This window comes from Amblyomma mixtum, chromosome 2, assembly GCF_055824585.1.
Source record: "Amblyomma mixtum isolate Tamu chromosome 2, ASM5582458v1, whole genome shotgun sequence".
NCBI classification, from domain to species: domain Eukaryota; kingdom Metazoa; phylum Arthropoda; class Arachnida; order Ixodida; family Ixodidae; genus Amblyomma; species Amblyomma mixtum.
In genome coordinates this window covers 72,253,766-72,279,116 of record NC_143013.1, presented here as the reverse complement: position 1 = coordinate 72,279,116, position 25,351 = coordinate 72,253,766, and the positions used below count along the sequence as shown (strand labels likewise).

Sequence of the window (25,351 nt, the reverse complement as noted above, 5' to 3'; positions counted from 1 at the left end):
AAAGCAGACGGGTGGGGAAAAAGTTGAGAGCGGCACCAAGAATGAGAAATAATATTACGCGCACGAACTTGCAAACACAGGGACGAAGGAAGGGTTCTCCGAGTGCAGTATACGCTGGCTTTGTTTGCATCCCTGGAACCCGTTTTTGTCGTAACCGAAGGAGTGACTAGAAAAAGTAAGAAATTAGAGGAACGGTGGAATAACGATCTTCATCCTTTTACCTCCGAACTTCATTTTATACCTGCACTTGCTTAGTACTAAACAACCAATAACATCACCGGCTTTGTCAGCTGACGGTTGTTTGTATTCATAACGGCAGAGGTGAGGGTCTTGAGCTTTCCGACGGGTGCTCGGAATGGCTCGGTTTTAAAACTTAAGCGCGGAATCTCGCGCGAGGCGTGACTCTCTGAACAAGACTAGGTATTCAAATTAACAGCTTGTCAGGAACAACGTGACACGATTCGCGCATTTTTTAGCGCTGAACTAAAAACAAGTTAAAACAAAAGGACTAATTGGAGGTCGTTGTACGTGACACGCAGCTCATCCATTCTTCCTGGACGTCTAAATTATCGTTTCAGTTGTGTTGATTTGCTTACACCGTTGACGAGTACAGAAACGTACATTCAGAGCTTCATTTACGCCACACTGAGCTTGCCTCTGGCACTGAACTCTGACGCAAATTTAGTATTACGCAAGGGCAGGAATTTCGTCACGAGCTTGCATACGTAAAACGAACGGCTTAATGCAGTGCCACCGAAACGGCTGCTGTTTCTGTCGACTGGAAAGTAGATGTCGCCTAAATTAGCCCTGCTCAGTAAGTTCAAGTTAGTTTAGCTCTCGCAAGAGTAAGTAGCACGCGCTCTCAGGTGCGACACGTTGGCATCCGTTTCCATTAAATTCGTGTTTGAAGCAATTATCTGCGTTGTGAAATCACTACAATGCATTCTAGTAACGTATGGCGACATCAGTGAACTCGTGGTAACTGTTATACATGCGTCGTGCACGGCCTCGTTGTTGTCCTTCTGTTTCTGCGAACTCTCACAAGCGTATAGTGGAATTTTTCTTTACCTTCGTTTTAAAACTTGATCTGTAAATAAAACAGCCTTCACTAAAGTTTCCCTCTTTCCGTAGTCGGGTAACGCGCGCTTAAAACCTTGCTTTATCTCAACCGTCGTCCTGTGCACTGTAACAGATTATTGTCTTCTTCATTATATTAAGGAGAAAGCCTTTGACAGCGCATACTGTCGTCCGTTAACAAAGCGTGTCTCGCGCGTTTAACTCGTGAACTAAAAAAGATAAAGAAAACCATTGCTTTCTTCAGATAGAAGAGAAAAAATTGAACCTATAAATCAAATTTGATGACTGTAGATTAATTGGTTAATTTATTATAGGCAAAAATGTATAAATTGCGTCGAAGTAGCGCGGACGTCAATTACGGGTTAACCCGTAGTGGTAAGAATAGTAAGAATCCGGCGAGATATCCATAGATGTTAGAAGACTACATGTAGCGTTATTATATGAGGCAGTGTATCCATAGCAGAGCTTTCCAATAACATCCGCCAGCAACCTTGGATAAATTAAAATAAAATGAAAAGAGTGTAATGAACAGGAAAGCTGAAGAACGGCATTTTGATCGAATACTGTCGTTTTTGTGAAGCTGCAAGAGATTTCCTGGAACATCGTCGAGAATAGCCTCTGTAGGCGCTCCAAGACAGATGACTTCGCGCAAAAGTAAACATATAGAAACGACGGCAAGACGTGAATAAGTGAAAGGAAAACAGGTGCCACACATTTTTAATTTCGTGTCACGGCAGTTTTCAACCAGTAGCGCAAGAGATGAAAGTGCTTTCTTATTGGGGCGAAAAAGTTGTCCCAACATCTGCTGGCGTGCAACATTAAAATAAGGCCAGATTGGGGGGGGGGGGGGGGGGGGGAGAACAGGTGAGCACGTTTGTGCGCCGAAAGATAAACAGCACGACGCATATTAAAGGCAGCAAGCGCGCTCATATTTCGTATAGAAAGCACCATAGCTGAGGATCGCTCGGACAAAGCTCTCAAAATTAATGACACCAAGAATAAAGGCCCCGACTTTCGCGCATATTGGTCGCATAAGGCGGCATCGGGCGAGGGCGGAGCCTATTCTATGTGCGAAGCACTGGCATCGCCTTCTTTGTAAGCTGCATGGGGCAGGAGGCAAAGACAAATGCTTCCCGACTTCGCATAAAAGACACCCGGCTACGCATGTCTTTTCTCTTTGAAAAAAAAACAAAAAAACTCACCAGTCTTACATAGCTGCTACTGCAGGAGCAGCAGCAGCAGCGAGTCAAGCTGTTACTTTTTAAACACTTCTCTTGCATTTTGCTCTGCGCGCACCTTACACCAAGGGGACCTTTATTATATCGCTCATAACAACGAAGGGGCAGGCTTTAAGAAAGACCTTCTTCACGGCGGTGCACTAGAGAGAGAGAGAGAGAGAGAGAGAGTGTTTTGTGCCGGCGGTAATAACAGGTGCGCGCGATTAACTGCGTATTTAATTACCGAAGGATGCGGGCACGCAACCACCTCGCAGGGTGTTGAACTGGATACAAGAAAAAAATAAAAGAGCTGCGAACCTTAGAACGCCGCTTATACGGTAAGAAGAGTGCGGGGAAAAAAAAAACGCGCTTGGCCGATGAAGAACAACACGTCTTGATTAATTAAGACTGCCAATTAATAACGCCTTTTCTATAACGTCGACGCGTGTCCTTAGTAAGCAAGGACTATAATCAGAGTGCCCACCCCTGCTGTTATTTTATTTTTCTTGAAAGAAAAAACAGTGTAAAGGAATATGAAGACGCTATGGGTGAGGCGTCGGCTATCAAGGTGACACACTCCCGCGGAAGTTATGCCGAGGGGAGAAGGTGGGGGGGCCCGCTGCCCCCCGACGCGCTGATAAGCTGCTCTCGTAAGCTTCAATTTCGTCGCATTAAAATGGCGTTCATAGAGGCGATTTCGCTTTAATCACTGTGGAAACACCGTGATATAACGTGCTAGCCATTAATGACACGCCGTCCCGTTTTGCAGATCTTGCCGATAGAGCACGGGTCGCGTATGGGCCAGGGGCATGATATGTGAACCTTCGTCTATAGGTAGCGCTTCGACCCTGAACTTGCGCGCGCATTTGTTGGTTCAGAGAAGCTCCGCATGTGCTTATTACAGCGAGACTTATTAGCGTGCATGGGGCGGTTGATTATTGCGAAACTATCGCTCTGCCTTATAGCGTAAAATTTGTATTTTTGCAGCGTGCCATATGTTCCTCGCTTCTACGCATGCGCATACATCCCGTGCCTCCTGCGTATAATGAAGCCAGCGTACAGCGACACAGTAGCGGAAGGGCGTTTGCAAATTCCGAGGTTGGGCGCAGGTTCGGACGCAAACGTGTAATTAAGCGTACACGCAGTGTTGTTGTCCCTGCTTAAAGATACGCTACGCACTAGGAGACCGGCAGGCAGGCTATGGGAGCGCCACGCCGGGATCGTATAGACAAGTCGCCTACGTGCGCTGTACCTGTTGCTCAGGTGACTTCTGCGTGCTTTGTGGGACCGAGCGATTAATTTCGAACCAGGCACTGACCGCCGCGGCTGCGCGAGTGCGCAGTTGCTCGCCGGTGTCCAACCTTGACCTTCGCAATGCGCCATGGGTAATTATCGCTCCTGCCGGCCGTGGGTGATCTCGCGCATGTTTTGAACAAATCTGGCCCGTGGTACACGTGCGGTACGTTTATGCAGCCGAAGAGTATACAGCGCGAGGCGTACATAAACGAGGCTCTTCAGTTCGCGATAGTGAGCGGCAATGAAGAAAGTCTGCGGAGACTTTGGCTCATGACGGCATCATCAACGGGGAAGTGTCACTTCAGGGATTTTCAGTACGACGTGAGCTGGAGATCTGCAGAGGGGTGATTCGAATCCGGTTAGGACGTGCTCTCTTATTTTCGCCCTTCTCCCTTTTTTTTTTTTACTTTTTCTAGTTTCCTAACTTGCATAGCAGCTATATTATAGTTTACTTATTTTTATTTCAGTCGAGCCTTTCCTTTTTTCAATAATCATATATACGAGACACATATGACATGTATCACATATGTGGACACGTATGGAAAATGTGAGCACTTGTGGCATATGTGCACGTACGGCATATGTACACACATATGACACATATCCCATAATATCGTATGGACTAGACATATAAGCCCCATATATATACGACATTCTTCGATAGGGTTGGGGAGAAATGTGCTAATCGTTGACAAGCACGGCTATCATGTAATTTACTGCTTCGTGGGTGCGTACTTTCTGCCACCATTGTTAAACTTTCGCAGGTATGTTCCTGCGCGTAAGCTCTATAGGAGGGCTCGCCGCGGTAGTCTCGCTTTGTAAACCGTTCGCAATTAGTTTGCAGTGTACAAGCAGACCGCGCTGCGGTTCGCTTTGATCACGGGCACTTTGTATCGGTTTCCGTGCTCGTGCGATGTGTGTGCCGTTGTCTGTGGATGACTGTGAATACATGGCACTTAACCCAAAACTACAAAAAACTCCGCTTAAGAAGCGTCTGCTTTGAAAAATATGCGGGTCAATGCCCACTCGTTGTGAGGAAGAATAATTATCTCCATCTTTGTTCAATTAGTTTCGTCAGGAGGCATACCTGTGTTTGTCACCGATTTATTTGCAGTTGTACCGAGATAAATAAGAACGCCACAAATATAGCACGAATACCAAGCGTATGGCACGAGTCCGCGCTGCTGAAACGTCCGGAAAGCTGCAGTTTTAAACCACTTTGTGCCATTACTATCGCAAGCTTGCACTCAGCGTAGCCTCAAACGGAAGAAGCGCTTGAGCTGAGACGGATGCGGGCTGCGGTCGGAAGCCTCTCAGCCGAACCACACAAGCTCCAAGCAGCCGAATCTCCGGAAAGGAGCCGGCAGAGCTCCAAACGAGTCAGTCAGCGTGCAGTTAACTCGACCTCTTGCCTCACGTGCTGAGCTGAGACAAAGAAAAACGCGAGCTTAAAACAAATGAAAACAAAAAAAAAAGATTACGAGTAGAGCACGTGGAAAGAACAGACCGAGTCGTCCCTCGGAGCTTTGCGGGCCGCAGTCGGGTGGTACACCGAAATCCGATTTGCGTTCGTATAAAACCCGCCACTGGCGACCGCTTTGCTCCCGAGCTCCGCTCTGTGCGTCGACGCGGATTCTTCGTCGGGCCAAGCTGAGGGGAACAACTGCTCGGAGGGAGGGAAAGCTGGCTCGCGAACCATTTAACCCGCTCGGCGACGCCAACTGCCGGGGCGGCTTGACTCGCGCTCGGCCTGCCTGCGACAGCCGCTCGAACCACGCCCCTACCGACCCCTTTCCGCTTAACGGCCGCCACTGCGGCGCGCGCAGCGGAATACTGCGACTCCGCAGTTCATGAAGGCGGAATGGAAAACGTCTCTGTGGAGCGTTTGCGACGGACGTTAAAAGCAGCCCTTCGGTCGGTCTGATGCTGTTCCGTTGCCATGGTACACCGAAAGCCCCAGACGTTTGTGATACCAGGCTCCGAGGGCTATTGTCTTTTGCCATGCGACTCTTCATTCTTACGACAGTCGAAACTCGTTATAACAAAACGGTTTATAACGAACTAATGGATATAAAGAAAGAATGACGATTTCCTTTAGAAGCTCGTTCAACACGGGTTATAAAGAAGCTACGGCTATAAAGAAGTAATCACTTGGCCCTTAAACTTCGTTATATCTATTTGTTAGCTGGTATTACTACCGGCAATGTTAATCTATCTTATCGCAGCATGCGACGGTGCCTCAGGAAAACCTAGTCGACATGACAGTTTTTCAGCATACCAGGGTGTTAGTTTTGTACAGTTTCTATTTCCTGTAAAAAAATGGTTAGAGAGGAGAAGGCAATATAAATCGCCACGCAAAGTAAATGATTACAATGACCTCTAATTACGATTAGGCTGTTGAGTCGTAAGCCTTAAGTACCAACTATTCTTGTCCCTCGGTCATTTTTTATAAAACAAAAACCTGTAAGTTCACTTAAGTAAGGTAATACTGAGGTCACTTGGGCCATTATCTCCCAGATGTAAATTAAACTTGTTATTTGGGATGCGGCTTTGGGACGCGAAACATCATGCAGATACGGCAATTAGTTTTAATGCGAAAATATTATATGGCTCATCAGTCAGAAAATCCGTCGTTGACCAACCTTCTACGAGAAACGGACCGAAACCAGCACGTGGCGTCATGAACAAAATGAAAATTTCTTTCGAAGTGGGCTTCGAACCCACGCCGGCGCGAACATATGCATTATAGAGCAGTACACCATCGCCGCAGCCGAACACTCCGCGTGCATGTTTTCGCATTCACATCAAGCAAGCAGTCTTAAGTGTCCTTCGTAATTTTTCGCTCTCTTGCACACGCAACAGCAGCAGAGACGCGGGGTTTCTCTATACTGCAGAACATGACTACTAACCCTAATGGCCGCGCGAGTTCGCATCTTGGCACCTACGAACTACGAGCGTGTTCGTCAACGTGACATATATGCGTGCTGTTCCGCACTTTCGAAGATGATGATCTCGCACTCGCATTACGAGGCCTAGGTTCAGTCAGCGGCACCAAGAAGTGCCTGCGTTATGAGCGCGCGAGTCGAGTCGGCAGCAGTGCATGTATACGGGGGAAGGCTCGTTCACGCCCAAATGCTGACGACCGTCAGCCACCGCTGTGGTGCCGACACGACCGTGAGCTGCGCGCTTATGGAAACTGACTAATTACACAGGCGGCTGCCGACAGAGCCGCCGCCGCCGCCGCGTGCGATTCCAGCGAAGCACGGCGGCCAGAACCGGTCACAGCATGCCGACCACGCGCGTTAAGCGGGGAGAGAGCGAGAGGTCGTTAAAATAGTAAGGACGCGCGTCCGGGCTTACTAGATAAGCAAATGAAAAAGGTTCGCTCGGTGCCATATAGGTGTGGTCCTGGCCTCTTCGCGAGATATTTGCATGCTGCGACGGCGTGTGGGACGCGGCGATGCAGCTTCGTACGCTGGTTATACAGTTCAGGTGCGTGCCTGAGGTATTCAGTTTATATACCTAGCCAGATTCACCTTACCGCAGGCACAAAGTGAAATTTTGACTTAGGGATGACGTCCTAGGGATGTCATGGACTATGGAAACAAATTCATTCTCTTTAACGTGTCTAGCGAGCACTGAATCGCTGTAAAGGAAATATTGATGATTCCTGTGATGGTGATGTTCATTACAGTACATTTACACCAGTAATAATTCGTCGTGCTTCTACGGACAAAATTCAGTAATTCCAGAGACTGTCACGGCAACACGAGGTGGAATAACGAGTGTCAGAGCTGGACTTCCACAGGAATTCGCTCCTTGTATGGCGTCAATCACGAATATCTATAACTGTGCGCGAATATTTATAACTGTGCGCGCAAAAATGCGCGCGTCATACACTTTCGAGGACACACTGTTGGCATACGCGGTTTTATTTGGGCAGCCTTCCCTCTTGGGACTCCGAGTCCTGTGCAGGCTGGCGTGAAGCTACTCAAAGATAGCCATCAGCTGCAGCACTTATTCGATTCGAAGATGTAAATGGATAGTACCTAATATGTACTCGTGCATCTTTGAGAAAGCGTGAAATTCAACTGCGCTGAAGGCACGACACAGCATGACCGTGCTGTAGTTTCTAGAGTACACTGTGTGGGTTTCTAAGTGGACACAGGCCACCACCCACCGCGGGTTCGAGCTTCGCGCGAGCCAAGGGCCCCGATCAGCCGTCACCACACACACACTGGGACACCGATGCGGCGCACTCAACCTCCGCTGGGAGGAGAGCGATTCGCCGCAAAGAAATAGGCCTCCAAGTTCACAAAGGAGACGTTTATTCACGTCGTCCTTCAGCAGATACACACACACTCAATAGTCACCCCGTCCCGGGGGCGCGCGAGGAGCAAGGCTCCGCTGCGCGCACGAAGCGACCAGAGTAATGCGCGCCGCTAACACGCCGCTGCAGGAGAATGTCCCCGCGGCAGTGCTGTGACTCTCTCTCGTGTCGACCGTTGGGCCGGTTGCGAGAGAGAGTGGGCATTCAACGCAAGGTACGCCTGTCAGAGGTCGCTGGACCCCGCTGGACAGGCTCGAGCCGCTGCAGGTCAGAGGACACGTGCGGGCGAGCTCGAGTAAGCACTGGTCCGAGCGGCAAAGCCGGCACGGACAAACAGTAACGTACTGTCTCGGAGGGATCTCTCTCTCTCTGGGCCCCGCTCGGACGGTCGCCCGTAGCGGGTCCCGATTTCCCGCCAAAAGGCGCCAATGGCAAAGGCCGTTGGCGAGCCGGGGCGGAGCTGTGGCCAAATGACAGTGATTAGTCACCCAGCCGCCTCTCCACCGCCTGAGGCGGGAGCAAGGGAAAGAGGAGAAACAACGCAGGAAGCCGGCACAGCCGCGCAAAGGCAACGGCGGAAAGCCAGGATTCCCACAACTGGTGGATAAAATATAAACCCACCTCACGGACCTAAAAGAGTAACGCCAGGAACGAAACAACAATGAAAGAAAAGCAAGGGGGGGGGGGAAGGGGGGGGGGGTATCGGTAAAAAGCTGGATTTAAAGCGAACGCAGGATGCACTTGTAGAGGTATATAAAACGAAGGACTCAGAAAGAGGGAATGAATAATTATTTTTATGTGTTGCTTAGATATACAGGGGTTCCTTGTCACAAGGTGCGATGGATGGTTGGGTTATATGTGAATTTCTCTTTTTAGGCGTGTAAAAACTTCAAATTATTTCACCCCAGAGTTAGTCAAAGCGTCACGCTAAGATGGCTGCTTCTTCCGAACCATCCCATCTAACCTGCATCTTTGCATCCGCTTACTACGTTTTCTAGCCACCCAGCTCACCCATACTTGAATTAGAGAAAAAATAGCGCCAAACCATGCACAGCACGAGAAAGGAACGAGGACGAGACACAAGCGCTTGTGTCTCGTCCTCGTTCTTTTCTCGTGGTGTGCATGGTTTTGCGCTAGTTTTTTCTCTAATTCAAGTATGCACCAACTAACCCAAAAAAAGGTGTTAATGCAGCTCACCCAATGCGTCTCAGGTCATTCTACAAAACAGAATAACTGCCTGCTCCATCCGTATAAAGAGAGAGGCAAGCTGTCGCGATCGCAGTTTGTGCAACGAAAACGCGACGGCGAGCGAAACAGCGAAGCAAGTGCAAAAAGTGTTGCGGCCGAGGCAAGTGTGAAAGGTGCCCCGCATACGCGGACGCACACCCGAATTACACGAGCTGCGTGCCCGGTAGAGGCGCCTCCGAGTTGCGCGCGCCCGCATGCACGCATGGACGAAACCGCTGACCCACGGTCCGTTCCGGTCACGCTGCTCCCTAGGCGTGGCGCATGCGGTGACCGCGTGCGCCGGCCATTTGCTACGCGCCGCCGCGGACTCGCTCATTTGGGAGACGGGGGAAAGGAACGAGGGGGGTACGCAGAGAGGGAGGGGAGGTGGGGGGGGTCAAAGTCGGAACACTTCTCGGGCGCTTTGCCGAGAGCTGACTGCGTCATCTGTGATGTTTATCCACAGTGAAACAAGCAGGATATATAAGAATGGCGTCAGGGATCAAACAGGAAAACTAACTAGTTAGTTTCAACTGGTTCTACTCGTCAATGGATTCCTACTCTCCGAGCAACAATGCGAGCTGTAAGACACGCCGTATAGTGGAGGGTGCCGAATTAAATCCGATCGGCTAGAAAGGTTCACCGCGGAACGAGACTTCAGTGCGGGGGGCACGTTGTTCTGCCTCGCTGCCATCGAAACCTTGCTGCCCAAACAGGAAGGGAACCCGCTACCTTGTGTTCAGCAGCCACTTAGTCTAAGCCAGTGTGGTTTTTAGGGTAGTCCTCGTAATCAAAGTTGGTTTATGCTTTGTAGGAGAGGCATGGTCATGATCATAGCTAAAGGCTGTATGTGACTATATGCAGATTATGTATACATAGCGCAGGAGGAGCGGTTGAGGTATGTCGTGCTGCAGAGCTAGAAGTGGAAGAGAATGGGAGGCAGAGTAAGACAGAGGAAGAGAAAGAAATAAAGGAAAAGGTCCCGTCTTCTCCTGGGATGTCTCGCTAACACTGAACTTAATAACACATGGTGACAGTGGCAGCTGAGGAAAAGTTTTTGTACGAGCTCCGAGGGAATACCTTTAGGGCACAGAGCTATGCCACGAACGGTGAGGACTTTTATTTAACATCATACGGAAATGCTGAGCACATCCTCTTCTCTTATCCCACAGCTCTATATACAATCCCCTCGTTAGGATAGCCCTTCTCCTACCTAGTGGCGAACGTAGTTGGCTCGGGTGGTCTCGCCGACAAGCCGGATATGGTCCTCCTGGGGGTGGGACCAGCTATTGCCAGGTCCTATAGTTTCATCTCAAGTAATATATTTCTCTCCCGCGCGCTCTCAGGTGTATCGCTAAGACGGAGCAATTACCAGCAGTATAACGAAAGCCTAGTCCCGTCAGTAACTACCATCAACCTAAACCTCTAATCGCTTTATTGGTGCATTACTGCTAGATTACTATTCCTACTGCCAAGCAATTCGGCTGCAAGGTTCTGAATTCACGCACTTGACAGAACGTGTTGGCTGACTATACTTGAAATCCTCCCATAAATGTCATGGCTAAAGCGAGCGGCACGACAGACATTTAGAGCTTCGTTTAAGCAGATTAACGTGTTTATTGTAGCGAATCTCCGCTAAGTGTCATTTCATGAGGATTTTTCTCCCGCTTCATGTGAAAGTTCTTATGAACTTATGAACTTAGCGGCACTTCATAACGCGCATGCGCTATGATGGAAAGAAGCGCGGCATTAGCATCGCGGCTCGAGGAAAGCGTGATACATGGTTTTTAAGGCGCCAGTGAACGAGCGAAAATCACCGTTTGAATGAAAGTCATTTTGCAAGAACTATCGTCAGATATTTACTTAACGAATAGGTTTACTTAAAGAATGAAAGATTTACTTAAAGATTCCAAGCGAACGAAATTAGATAAAAAAAAAGTGACGGTCAATCTCCGTGCTTAGGCCAAATGTAATTAGGTGCTCTAGCACATCGTTTTGCACTTCGGTTCCAAGGTTCGCATCTATTGTTCACGGATGGAAGATGTTCGGAGGGAGGTAATGGGTTAATGCCGGTATATGCGGAATTGGTCCTTCTTTAATCTACATTCACATATTCCTGGGAGTTTTCATGCCCCTCCTGGCGCAGTGGTCCAGCGGTTAAGCGATGCGTCTCTGCCCTGTGATGGCAGGTGCTGCCATCCGTTGGGCTTGTGAGACACCAGGTTGCTCTTCCGGAAAACTCACTCGGGAACAATGATTAATTACACTAATTAAACTGCTATTTTCCACGGTGGGCAGTATATATATATATGTATATAATCAAATAAAACAGACATGGTGAAGAAACACCGTACTTGACTTCCAGAAAATTACAGTGTTTCTTCACCATGTCTGTTTTCTTTTAACTGCATTTCCAACCTAGCCTTAGGAACTTTTTCTTGCATATATACACGGTGTTTCACCTAAGAATTTACATAATTTTCAAAATAGGCTTTTTGACTTAGAAGAGCGCTTTTTTTGGCATGACATTATCAGCGGTTTAGTATATCGAAATACAGCTAGGATGTGCTACTAGCAGGCTGGTTAACTAATACTGAATAATTAACTATTACTATTAGGCTCCTTAATTGTGGAGGTGTACAGCCCACCGCAAGTAAAGCCATTCAGTTTTTAGATTTTCGAAAATGCGGTTACCTTCGGCGCTGTGGCCCAACAAATTTTGGCTATTTCGACGAGTTACGTGCACTGGAGAGGTTGCTTTGCCAGCAAGCTTCTCGGAAGTGCATGTATTTCGACGCGATGTAGCCAAAATTTGTTTGGCCAAGCGCCGAGGGTAGCCGCGTTTTCAATATTCTATAAACTGGCATGGCTATTGCTTACGGTGGGCTACATGCCTCTCAATAACTAAAGAGCCTAACAGTAATAGCAAAAAGTTAGCTATTCGGTATTAGTTAACCAGCTTGCTAATTAGCACGTCCTAGCTGTATTCTGATGTACTACACCGCTGACAGTGATATGCCAAAAAAGCGCTCTTCTAAATTAAAATGCCTTATAAAAATTGTGTAAAGTCTTAGGTGAAACACCCTGCATATATTTATACACCTGGCAGGTTGCACACAATCCAGTGGGCAGGTGGACAGCCTGCCACAAAGCAGTCTTCAAACTGTTATAATACGCGAAATTCCTTATACTGGAAAGTAGAGCATATCGAACTAATTATGCAACACAATCTCTAAAATATCAGATACCAACTCTTCTCAACAATTTTCTTCAAGAGAATATAGACATTCTTAACATTCACCTCAAACATTTAAAACTTTTTTTTTCCTTCATGATAATTCACGACACTATTTTTGTAATGTCCTTATTAGTTTTATATCTTAAACAATGTGCAGCTGTACCATACTTTTGTGTCCTTATCGCTATTTTCAATGCTCAGCGAATAAGAACCTAACCGTTTTTTTCCTTTGTTTTCCTATGTCAAATGATGTGCTAGACATTTTTATGTGCCTTCATTGCTTCACGTCATAATATGCTGTGCTACTCATGCTCCTTCCGTACCCATAATTTCTTCATTGTGTACATTGTCGTCTTGGCCTATCACTGCATTTTGTGTTTGCTCCTAATCGAAATTTGTTTTTGTTTTGCGCAGATACTTGAATCTATTGTACATTTGTAACTATTGTCTTCATTATTCCTTGTTACTAGTTTCTGATCGGTGTTCGGTCTGTGTTCACTGCTGTTTTGCCTTTGAGGGGATAAGGCCTTAGTCAAGCTGCGTACGCAGCTTTCTGCCTTATCTCCTCCATTATATGTAATGAAAGACAAACAAACAAACAAACAAACAAACAAACAAACAAACAAAGGAACGAATTAACGCACGAACGAACGAACGAACACAGAACGGCTAGATATGGGGAGTGGCCACTATAAGTGCTGCGGCACTAAAATGCTTAAACCAGTGCCTACGATATTCGCAGCGTGGACACCAAACCTCCGAAGTCGCCGCAGCGTCCGAAGCGCTATCGAAACCGCGCACATGCGTGCGAACCCAAGCAGCGAGAAGCGCATCACCGCGCCTCTCTCCTTGCGGTGGATCCGTCCGGGGTAATTATGGTTTCGCTCCGCCGCCATCGATATGCCAGCCGCCACCGCGATCCCATGGTCACCCGCGCGGCCGCTCCCACTTCTGAGACAATCCGCCGAATTCCCGCCGCTCAGAGAGTCAGCAGCCGCGCTCTAATCAGCCAAGCGACGGACCCGAAAAAGAAGAGAGCGCCTCGATCCAGCGAGAGAGAGCCGAGACTCATCTACATGGGCATGCAATATCGGAGAAGCGACGGCGACCAGGTTAGGCGTGACTCTCGCAAATCCCGCGCTGTCGAAACTGCCCAGAATTCATCCTCGTCACCGCGCACTCGCTCAGAGAACGTCTGGCTATAAGTTTCCAGGGCTGTCCTCCATCTCTTTGCTTGTTTTATTTTTTTCTCCCTCTGTTTTATGACGAAATTGGACTGACCTGCCGCGAGTGAGCGAGCGAGCGAGCCGAGTTAGCGGCGTCAGCTCTTCCAGCCTAATGCCCGGCCGTGCGCGTCCGGTCGCGTTAGGGCCTAAGCGCCCACGTTGCGTGCTCACGCATTAGAGAAAGCACAAAGAGAACACACACCGAGAGACAGAAAACAGCAGGAAATAAAAAGAAAGAAAGAAGGCAGCAGTTGTTTCATCGCAACTTCTCTACCGAGTCTGAGAGCGAGCTTGTGGAAGGATACAAAAAAAAAAGAGAGACAGAGAGGCAGTGGCGGTTCTTCCCGGAAAGCGGGCGCTGGAAGGTTGGCGGGCACGTTGCGGAGGGGAGGAGTTGTAAAGGTATTAGAAGTTGGCAGCGCGGTCATTTTGCGGCCGCCGGTGCGTGTGTGGCGCGCCAGCGTTTAACGCGTGCGCGCGAGCGAGCGAAGGAGCGACCACGCACGCATCTCGCAGCCTCTTTATGGCCGGCTTGTTAGTGGAGCTCCGAGATGATCCCGGGATCGTCCTAAGTATATATCCCCCGACGTCGCTACGTGCCTCTCGCTGGTCTTTCGCAGCCGCACAGAAAAGCCACGTGAGTACGCCGGCGCACGCTCGTGAATGAGACGGATCGGTCGGGCGTGAGAGACATCGCGAGGGCCGTTTATATCGGATCCGGAAAGAAGGAAGCAAAGAGATGGACGCAGTTATATAAGCTCTGTACAGCTTGGGCGAGGACGGCGCTGACCTCCGGCGAACACGCAAAATCGTGAGGCCATTTGTAAAAATTTCGGCCGTTTCGAGGAGCGAGATTAGGGTTATAAAGGTGCGGGGGGCCCGCCTGTTGTTTCGAGGCTCCTCACGCCGGCACCTCCTCTTGTCAGGAGGCGGACCGCATTAAAAAGCCGGGGAAAAAGAGAAAGATTTATGCCTGCAGTGCAGAGGAAGGAAGCGAGGAATGGGTAGAACGGAGAAGCACTGGGCTGCCTATGTGCGGAGAATGGTGTATATAGGCGTTTTGTGTCGGTACACCAGAAAGAAACACACAAATGGAAGTGGTTTAACTAACCACATACTTCTTCGACTTTTACTGCATCGTAACTACAGTGGTACCTGTATAAGCGAGTCCCGCATAAGCAAAACTACTCGGTGGCGTGAACTTGGTTAGGTCTTAGTTACATTTGAAGTTTGGCTATACTTTTCCGCTTTGCTTCGCGCCATGTAGACACATTATCAGGTGTCGTGCTTAGCACCCGTCGCTGAAATCTAAGTATAATTATTCACTCATTAACGCAGTAGGTTATCATCGGATAGAGCATGTGCCGAAATAATCGAACGGAAACTTGGGCAGAGTTTTGTGCACCTGTCTCATGCACAGACCTGCCTCCCAAAACCAAAACTCAAACGTGAGTTCATGAAATCAAACGCGAGTTCACGCAGGACTTCTAACCCTTCAAAACAAAACCAAACTTGCGCCACTTAAAACTATGTACTAACTCATACACAATCAATTAAAACTGGGTACTTCACTATACATATCAAAATTCCAAATGAGGCAAACACGTTATAACCTTACACACACTCTAAACGAGTTTGCATTCCTAACTGACACTATCAGGTACTCATTCTTTCCGCGGACTACACGTGAATGGAACGCTTTGAACATGTGCACCGTTAATAGCTCATCACTAAATGCCTTTATCGCGCCTGTTGAAAACATCTCAGTAATTCTTGTTCAATTTGTGATTGTGAATTTGGTCTTACCGTTTTTGTGCATTTCGTAGTATCCTTGTAACATGCACTTCATTGTAGGTTTTTAGCTTCTTTCCTGTTGATGTAAAAACTTTATGTAGTGTATTAATCAGTATATTGAATATTTGATCACAGTCATATTTGTATGTGATTGTACTTTTAAATGCCCTTCCTGTTAGGATTCCCGACGGGATCGACAGTATCAAATAAGTAATCTAAATAAAATATGTGCATAGGAAACCTGCTACGCAATTCAGTTGTGCGTGATTGTCATTTTTAACGCGATATCGTTAAGAGTCTCGTGTCGCGGAAAAGCCAGCTTCGTCATCGGTGTCGTTGACAGTGAGGACAAAAAATCCACGAAGAACTTGCCGAGAAGCAACCTAGGTGACAGGTGGGCCACCTAGGTCACGTGACCTTGTGACGTCATCACAACCTGCCACCGGATTGTGAGCATCTTGCCCACCATGGCAGGTGGCAGTTAAATCAATGACTGTTCGCGAGAGGTTGTTGTTGAAGATCAACCTGTGTCCCACAGGCCCCACCAGGGGCAGCACCTGTCATCGCAGGGCAGTGGCGCATTACTTAACCGCTGCAACACTGCGCAAGGAGTGGTAGGAGGACTCTTAGGGATCTATGAATGTTGAGTGTAGAATGACCTTGTCCGTATATATGGGCATTACGTACCCCATTAAGGCTATCGCGCCATACCCTTAAGGGGAGCTTAAAGGGCAACTGCAAAGGTTTTAAAAAGCGATGAGCTTAAAAGGGTAGAATGTGTGAAACTTCCAGGTAAAGCAGGCGAAGTCCTTTTGGGCTAGCATTTGAAATGGTGACGTAATCGACGATTAAAATCGTGACGGCTTTCAAGCTTCTCCGCAGCGCACAACGCCAAGTCGGGGGACGCTTGATGACGTCATCGAAGGTATCAGTACATTTCCAACGCATAAACGCCTGCTTTGAGGGAAAAAGACCAACACCACCGAAGGCAAAGCCGCCAAACGTTGTTTGGCAGCATCCAACAAGGCAATGCAGGGTGTTGCCTTCATACCTTCCATGACGTCGCACTAAACTTCCCCACATTCCTCCAGTGCTTTAAGGAGAAGCGCAAAAATCAATCGCCGATTACGTGACTATTTTAAATGCTAGTGCAAAAAGACTTGGCGTGCTTTACCTACAGCCCGTATAGATTTGATTCCTTGAATATCACAAAATTCTCAAAAAAGTGGTGCAGCTGCCCTGTAAGTGTCTCCTCCGCTTTTTTTTATGCGGCCCGTATAACAACAGGGAGTTTACTAAAAGACCTGGCGTGGTAAGGTATACGGGGATTTGCATTCGGAAGCTGTAACGGGTACGAGAGGCATCGTAGTGGAGGGCTCCGGATCAGTTTGGACCACCTGGCGTTCTTCGACGTGCACATACACCGTACAGTAAAAGGGCGTATTTACAATTCTCCCCCTGCCCCCTCTCCGAAATGCAGCCGCCGCGGCGAAGATGGGTTCCCACGACCTTGAGCACCACAGCCGAACGTCACAGACACTGCCTCACTCAGAGCATTAGTGCACAGACTTCTGGAGCGCAGCCATACTCAGTCGTTGTCAGCTGTCGTCGCCTTCCTATCGGTCCACACAGAAGAAGCAGAAGGTGAAGCTTATGTGACCTCTTTGCAAGAAAGAAGTTGGTTTCAACAAAAAGCTGCTCAAGTCGCACATAGCCACGGCCGAAGCTCCAAGTTAACGGCTGGCAGCGAGTGTCAAATGCACTAGCAATTTTTTTATTTATTTTTATTTAGAAATACTGTCAACCCTCAGTTGAGGGTCATAACAGGGAGGGATGTTACATATACGTTCATACAAGATACAGCCAGATACAAAAAGAAATATGCACATGCACTACAGTGTCCTACGGATACAACACAAGATACGATATACAGACTGTAAGACATGTATTCAAATGTTTTGCATGTTGTCGTATCTGATAGCATGTCGTTGTCGAGATGGCATAGCAGGCAGGATGGCAATCCATCCCAAGTGATCGCTGTACCCGAAAACCACGACATGACCTGCAAAACGAGCAGAAGCTTTTCAGCCATGCTGTCCCTCAGGTGTGTGCCGTGCCAAATGTTACTAGTAAAGGAATGTGAATACGTCGAGGTCTCATAGTATTGTTCAATATGGTGGTCCATCTGTAGATATTATAAACAGATGTTAGAAACGATGTTAGGCTCGGAAAAACAGTTTAAGGAAGTGCTAGCAATTCACAAAACAGCTTAGCACTCGAAGCGCTTTGTGTGTTAAATTTGAGCCGGCAAAGCAGGCCTCCGAGGACTCGTCAAAGCACCGGCCATGTGCGCGACGTTGCCTTTCACATTCTAGAACACACGCAGTGAACAGCGCGAGTTTCCGTGCCAGGAGCTGCATAATGCGACAACGTCGGCGAGAGGGCGCTTTGCGGGGCCTGCTCGTTCCGTGCGCGCAACCAAACATAACCGCCGCTCGTTTTCTGACCTCCGTGCGCAGAAGAAAAGCAAAAGAGAGGAGAGGCCAAAGGACCCGCGTCGGGAAGGCGACACGTAAAGAAGAAGCGGGGAGCAGAAACGCGGGAAAGAGGGGGGGAGGCGATGCTGGAGAAGGAATAATTTAATGGCGCTCCTCCCGGACCGGTAAAGGCGTCCCCGCGCTCGTCTTCGGAGGTGCCACGCTGTCCCCCGTCTATTATTAATGCGGGATTAATGGTAATGACACGCCGCCGGAGAGCGTCGTGCCCGGCAGTGTGTTCGTGCGCGTACTGTATGCGAGCAGGAGCATATTCTCGCGACTCACCTGCATGGGCATCGTGCTCCCGCGCTCTATCTGAAGGGCAGGGGAGGGGGGGGTCAAGCGCTGGCATCCCCCAGCAGCCACTGCGTGGCGGTCGCTGCCTCGACGCCGCGAATCCGTGCCCTTCTTTCGATATCGTTCGCTTCTCAAGCCGCCTCTCCGCCAGCGTCACCGTCTTCAGGCATCGTCCTCTTCCTTTCTTGCTGCTGCCTTTGCTTATTTTTTTTTCTTCGGCTCGTTTTCACTTTGCTCGATTCTTGTCTTCTCTTACCTGGTCGCCCGGCTAGTCTGCGCTGACAGATTAAAAATGGCTACTGTTCGCCAACCTACTATCTCCCTTTCCTCCCTCCTTCGCCGTCCCTCTCTCTATTTCTCTCCTAGAGCCCTGAGGTCATATGCGTGTTCCCTCAGAGACCGGCCTTACTGGCGCGCCGCTGTGCTCTCCGGAATAGCAGCGACAAGTACGGCACGCTCCACTGACGATGACGATCGTGCTCTTTCCTCGCCCGAACGCCGCAAGCCAGCGCCCCCTGTTACACGCCCCTGCAAATACTTTGAAAGGATCCAGCAAACATGTAGAATACAAGCGTCGGGCCTCCCCTCCTCGGCTTCTTTGCACACACAGGTGCGCAACCTTTATAATGCCCAACCCGCCTCGGCAGGAGTATGCCACGTGTACCCGTAGTAAGCGCGCGTCGTATACATACATCGGACCTGGCGCCGTTCGGTTCGCTACGCTTGCGTCGGGAGCGTGAGAAAAGGTTCTGGGAAGCTACTGTGGGTGCCAGAGCTGGGGCTTATAAATAGCTCGCGTCAGTGCTCGTCGCGGTGCCGCTCGGACGATTTTGCGGGACCGATTGAACTCCTGCAGCCCGAGGTGGATCGAGCGCTGGCTGAGGGCCGATAATTGCGGGAGGCAACGAGTTCAGCTGTTGTCGCAGTCGCACTGCCAACGCGGAAAGGGTTGTTGCGAGGTGCGAAAGAGCGGTTGTGCCTTACGGTCCGGCGGCGAATTGCTTGCTGCTCGAGGCGAATTTCACGTCGCCGACGAATATGACTTCTGGACGCCCGGCGCCGGTGTTTTCTGGCAATTACACGTTGCTCGGCAAGGATAATGTTTCTGCGCTGTAGGGCAACTTGTTGCAATGTCCGAAACGGTTGCGATAGAGCGATACCGACTGGTCTAAAAAGGGGGCACCTTGTAATTACGAACTGCGGGACGTTTTTGATACGATCTGGTGTGTTCGAACCATTAGATAGCTTGGTGGATAGCTTGAGTGACTAGTTAACACTCTTAAACGAGGGAAGTATTCTGTGCGCGCTGACGCCAGGTGTGAATTGAGCGGTGGTGAATATACCGGCACTTTGTTCGAAGGGCACATAAAGCGGATTTTTTTTCACAGCGCACAACACACAGTGGTGCCATAGTGGACAACGAGTCGTGAGAGTAGTGCCGGTGCGGTGCGGTGCGAAAACTGTTTCCCTCTAGTCGATTTTGTTTAACGAATTCCAGAGCACCTGCAGACAGTGAAGAGATCGAAGGTTCGGCAGCTGAGCCCTTAGGACGCGGCTTCAATACCGGGCCGCGTCGATCGCGTTTTGGTGGAAGTGAAATGCGAGACGCCCATGTACTGTGCAATGTCAGCGCACGTTAAAGAACCTGGGGTGTCGAAATTAATCCGGAGCCTTCCACTAAGGAATCCCTCACAGCCGCCATGTGTCGCTTTGAGACGTTAAACCCCGTATACAATAGCTGTTCATTCTCTCTAACACTAAATTCTAGTGGCTTGCGAACACCTCCCTGTGAAGGTACTCCTTACGCAGTGGGAAGTAATTTCGGATGTGCAACTCTGTTTTTCAGAGGCTCAGTGTGAACGTATTTCAATGGCACAACTGTGTTTTTCCGAGGCACAGTATGTAATTATGTTGAAAGGGGCGACTGTGTGTTTGCGAGGCGCAGCAAGAAATTAATTTGGTGTTGTATTTGCGTTCTTCCTGGACGCAGAGTGGGTTGCTTTGACAGCGGTACATTCCATAAAAATATTTGGTTTCTTGTTGATTTGTTTTAGACTTCGGGTCAATGCACTGTACATGTTAAAAGAACCTAGACATTTTCAGCCTATTTCGGTCAGTTCAGGCTACAGCCTGCTATATTACAGATAGTAGGTGCACCTTCAGGCTTCGCTTCTGCGGGCAGATGCAAAAAAGTGCATTCGGTGAAGCATAATGAGAGTTATTCGCCCTTCTGCTCGCCCAGTGTGTTCACACCGCTGCGAGCTCTACATCGTGTTAATCCCATGAGACGTTCCGGCCGCTTTCAGATAAGGAGGAACCCAGGTTGAAGAGCTTAAAGCTCAGCTTTGATGAATTTCTCGACGTTGGGAAGAGCGACAGAGAAAACCGCACGTAGCTGTCACCCGAGATAATTTAGAAGGACCATGCATTACTTCCTTCCCTGCTGACACGCAAGAAGAGCATTTCCTTGCCTCCGCAGTCGTTAAACAGCGCAGCTGTACCACCAGTGCGGAACTTCCCAAGAGTGTCACTGCGGCTAACCATCGTACTTCGAGCGAGCCAAGCAAGCATGGCTCCCTCCACACACCGCATGTTCGCCTTCATAAACAAAGGCGCTCAGCTCTCGACGCGGCCTGCGCTCACAGAATTCCCCTGTACCCTCGCCACCACCACGACGAGCCCTGTACCGGGGTCGGGTCTCTGACTCTGGACCGCGCCGTCGTGCGAGGAGGGAGAAAGGGGAAAGAAGGGAGCGGCGGGAGGCTTCCCAAGAGGGGAAGGCGATAAGGAAAGATCTACGGCGCGTCGGGACGTTAAAGAGGCTGTCGTCCGCGCCGGCGACGCCAACGCAAACACGCAGCCGGGCTTCTTCCTCGGCGACGACGACGACACAATCGCCCCGGAACGCCTTCTTCCCTGTTCGCCGCCGCTTGGTCCTTCCGCGCCCCTTCCCCAACCCGGGCTCGTGTTAAACAGCGTCAACAACACTTGCTCCCGAACGAGAAAAGAAGGAAAAACACGGTCGCAGCACCCGGCGGAAGAAACCACAAAGAAAAGAAAGGGCTGAAGAGAAGCGGCGCGCAGAGACAAGCTCTCCGGCTGCCCCGGCGAGTTTGAATCTGCCCTGCTAGAAGAGGGGTTGGACGCGGCGACGGACGGTGCATTCAGGATCAGTCCGCCGTTCTCTCTCGAGCCAAGCTCAAGTGAGACGAGTGAGCGATCTTGTTCGACGCTTATTTCTTCTTTTGAGCGGCGCAGTAAGGACCGTTCCAAGCCGTGTTTTCCCAAGCACATAGGACATCGGGAGCGGGGTTCCGGGAGTGTCGGTGTGGAGTTTGTGCGACCCCAAGACAGCCGCAGTTCGGTCAGAGTTGTTTACCCGCGGCTCCTCTGGCTTTCCTGCGGGGAGCCACGAGCGCAAAAAGAAGTGATGTCTTTGTGTTGTAGGCGCCGGTCTTGTGGCTTAAGATCGCGGGGAACGGAGTTGACGTGTAGTACAGCACACAACGACAAGACTGAGCACGCGTGACCTGAATGCTCAATGTCGTGTCGCTTGCGGCGGAGTGTTTGAGACGCGCGGCCTGCCAGATTTGCTGAGAACGTCGTTCCTGTCGTGTACACGAGATGTGTTTGTTAGCTTGTGTAGCTGTATTTCAGCTTTCAACACCGAACGCGGGTCAAGCTAGCAAAAAAATTGCATTGTAGAGAAGTGTGTTGTTTGTTCCTGCCGCATGCTCAAATAAAACGGCGAACATGTAATTTTGCAGAACGAATATATTCTTTCTAAACAGTGGCATTAAATATAGAAACTTCTATTTCTTGGTTTAGCCTGAGTAAACCTAAACAGTGACTTTAAGAGAATTAATGCTAATACTACACAACGTGAAGTATACGAACGCCAGTGAACGTATATGGACGTTGGTGGACATGCATACACTGCATAACTTGCCAGTATATGCACGTTAGTGTAGGTATATGCACGTTAGTGTAGGTATATGCACGTTGGTGGACGTACCCCCTTTGTGAAAAGTAACCGAGCAACAGGTTCTTGCTTCTCGGCTGTATAATGGAGTCGTTACGGCGCCCGTAACGAACTAAAGGTGTCAGAACGTGAGAAAAAGAGCTTACCTTACTTTACACAGATTCATAGCTTAAGGGCTGCCGTAAGTGCTTCGCTACGCGGCTACGAGACAAACCACCTGTGCCCGGTTACTCTTGGCATAGACTGTACATGTACTGCATAACGTGAAGTGTACGCCATATGGTGGACGTTGTGAACTAAAGCATGCGAGAAAGGAGATGCATGTTGCTTTAGCTGTAAAGAAAAGGGGCTCTGTGAAGGCATCTGTTCTGAGTGCCTAAATGAAATCGCGCCATCGATACTAAGTGGTTTTTTCTCCTTTTCCCTGTGTGTTCGCAGGCAAGAGCTTCACAATCACCATCACCCTAAGCACGAACCCGCCGCAAGTGGCCACCTACACCAAGGCCATCAAGGTCACCGTCGACGGACCCCGGGAACCACGCAGTAAGACGCGTACGTACTTCCTCGAAAGACAGGCACCGCGGCCGACCCACGCGACATCCTTTCGGAGCGATTCCATTCCTTTTTTCTTCCGATCACGACCGTACATAAATGACAGCGCTTACATTCAGATTGTCTTGTTCTGGCTGCAAATGGAATTCAGCTAAGAAAATTGCAGTTCTGATGGAATAAATAGGAATAATTTCAATGAAGTAATCGAGCAGTAATTCTAAAGATAACTTGATTTTTAAAGGAAAGGTCAGCAAAGCTAGAGCAGAGAGGCTCGTCAACCCGTTCAGGGTCGCAGTTTTCTATTTTCTGCTCGGTCGTGCTGTCGGTTCTGCAGTAGAGTGCGAGGTAAAAACGATGCTATTATTTGAAGAAAATTACTAAGGCTTTTTGTTTTCAAGACAAAGATTTGGAAAAACCACATTGAATTTACCCAAAAGGAATGTGTCAGTTCATATCCAATCGAGTTGAATCAAGCGAAAACGGTCGGAAGGCGCATTTCACTGTCAGCTAAATTTGCAACCAGTGAGCGGAAATGCAGAATGGAATCGCTGAAAGAATGTGGCTGGGATCTCGCCTTAAAGGAACACACGCAGAGTGAGATTTCTGGCTCCAGTCCACCTTGGCGGCTGGCATCCGGTAGAAAAACACGTTTCCCTCCTATCCTGAGAAGTCGCTGAACCAAGGTGGCTGTTAAAGTAGAAAGTAAACTGCGATGTGACAAGCAGGAACAAAAACTTAGGAGGAAGTGGTTATATCTGTACCGTGTGACAGCCGAGTTTGCATTCGAGTGCCTCCTTTTCGGTGCTGAGCTCTGTGTGTAACCCTGATCAAGTCGGCTCACACGAGCACATTCTCAATCGAGTTTTTATCGAATGTGTACAGCCGTGAGTATTATAAGAGGGAACAGTCTGAGCATTTATTTTATGATTACTCCCTAATTACCTGTGACAAGCGCAGCTTTCTGTTTTCTAAATTGTTTTATTATTGAAATATATCTAAAAGTCAATCTCAAATTTAGTTTGTTTTTATGGGGCTTAACGTCCCAAAGCAACTCAGGCCATGAGGGGCGCCGTAGTAGAGGGCTCCAGAAATTTCGAACACCTGGGACTCTTTAACGTGCACTGACATCGCACAGTGCACGGACATCTAGAATTTCGCCTCCATCGAAATTCAGCCGCCGCGGCCGGGATCGAACCCGCGTCTTTTGGGTCAGCCGCCGAGTACCATAACCACTGTATACCATCGCGGTGGCAAATTTAATGGAAAAATAATGAAAAAAATTGCAAATTTGTGCGAAAGCTGTGTTCTCTCTTATACTGCCCAGGTATGTATGTTAACCGCTATAATTCACAACGGATACACGTTGGGCTATTACAACGACGTCATAATAGCTCTGCGTTAGAAGAAAACCACGACCGTAACATTTCCCTGCTCATTCTCAAAAAGCTGCCGCGGCGGTCTATGATATTGGTAACAGCACTGCTCGTGTACATCATTTGTCAACAGTTAACAGCTCGAAGGGGCTCTAAGCAGTGTAGTGAGGCACGTGCCCATGGGAGTACTAAAAGATGCTGCGGTGAAAGCGGGTGGTGGTGGTGAAACTTTAGGGCCATTTCTTTAACCTACACCAGCTACACCAGTGTAGCAAACGTCCAATACCTCCAATGAAGCTTTGCTACACTGGTGTAGCTGGTGTAGGTTAAAGAAATGACCCTTTTATTTCCAGCGGATATAAAGGAGCGACCCGAAGTCGCCCCCCGCTTAAACGGCGGCCGCTATCCCTTGGGCAGCGGCGGCGTCTTCAGCCAGCTGGAGGAGCTTGATCTGTGTCCCCGGGTCGGGGCTGAGCAATAGAGCCTGCTAATGACCAGAGTTGATAATGAAGTGACTCCTGGGTGGGACTGCGGGCAGTTCCAGATTATATGATTTAGATCGGCTTTCATATCACAATTTTTGCATTTGTCTGAGTGGAGTCCTCCCGAATAGAAGCTACACAATTGGGGATTTGGATAGGTGTTAGTTTGAAGTTTACGCCAGGCTTTGGCCTGTTTTTTGGATATCGTTTTATCTGCTGGGGGGAATCTGAGTCTTGCAAGCCTGTAGTGCTGCAGGATTTCTCTGTAAGAAAATAACCTGTCCTTGCCGGAGTATAGGGCGGATGGGCTGCACGACCCAGCTCGGCGGGACAGTTCTCGAGCTAGATTATGAGCCGCCTCAAAGCGGGTGTTATGTTCACCCTCAAGAGAATTACAACGCTGGTGCTGGCGAGCAGAAGCAAATCCTTTGGGCTTTACACTTTTGACAGAGTGTACTTGTCCAGCATTCATGAATGCGACGCGATGTGCTTGTTCTTTGTGCCTGCCGCATTGACTGTGGCATTCATGATAGTCTGACCGTCAGAACAGGCCGATGAAAGCCAGAAGCCGTTGTGCAGAACGAGGTATAACGCTTGAGCACGGACCAAGTGTTCACACATATAGTTCCTCTACTCGGGGCAACATGTACTGAACATTAATATATATATATATATATATATATATATATATATATATATATATATATATATATATATATATAT

At 48.9% G+C, this 25,351-nt stretch overlaps 1 protein-coding gene across 2 annotated transcripts in view; it reads left to right on the top strand.

Moving 5' to 3' along the window:
• The window catches only part of LOC149359706 (uncharacterized), a 140,052-nt gene that overhangs the window by 45,674 nt on the left and 69,027 nt on the right, over positions 1 to 25,351 (top strand). Inside the window, exon 2 of one of the 2 annotated variants that reach the window (XM_089571840.1) lies at positions 22,660 to 22,764. In XM_089571840.1, the coding sequence (XP_089427966.1) occupies positions 22,660 to 22,764 (105 nt within the window). Of the gene's footprint in view, positions 1 to 22,659; positions 22,774 to 25,351 lie in introns of both variants that reach the window. The other variant, XM_089571839.1, reaches the window with a different exon arrangement.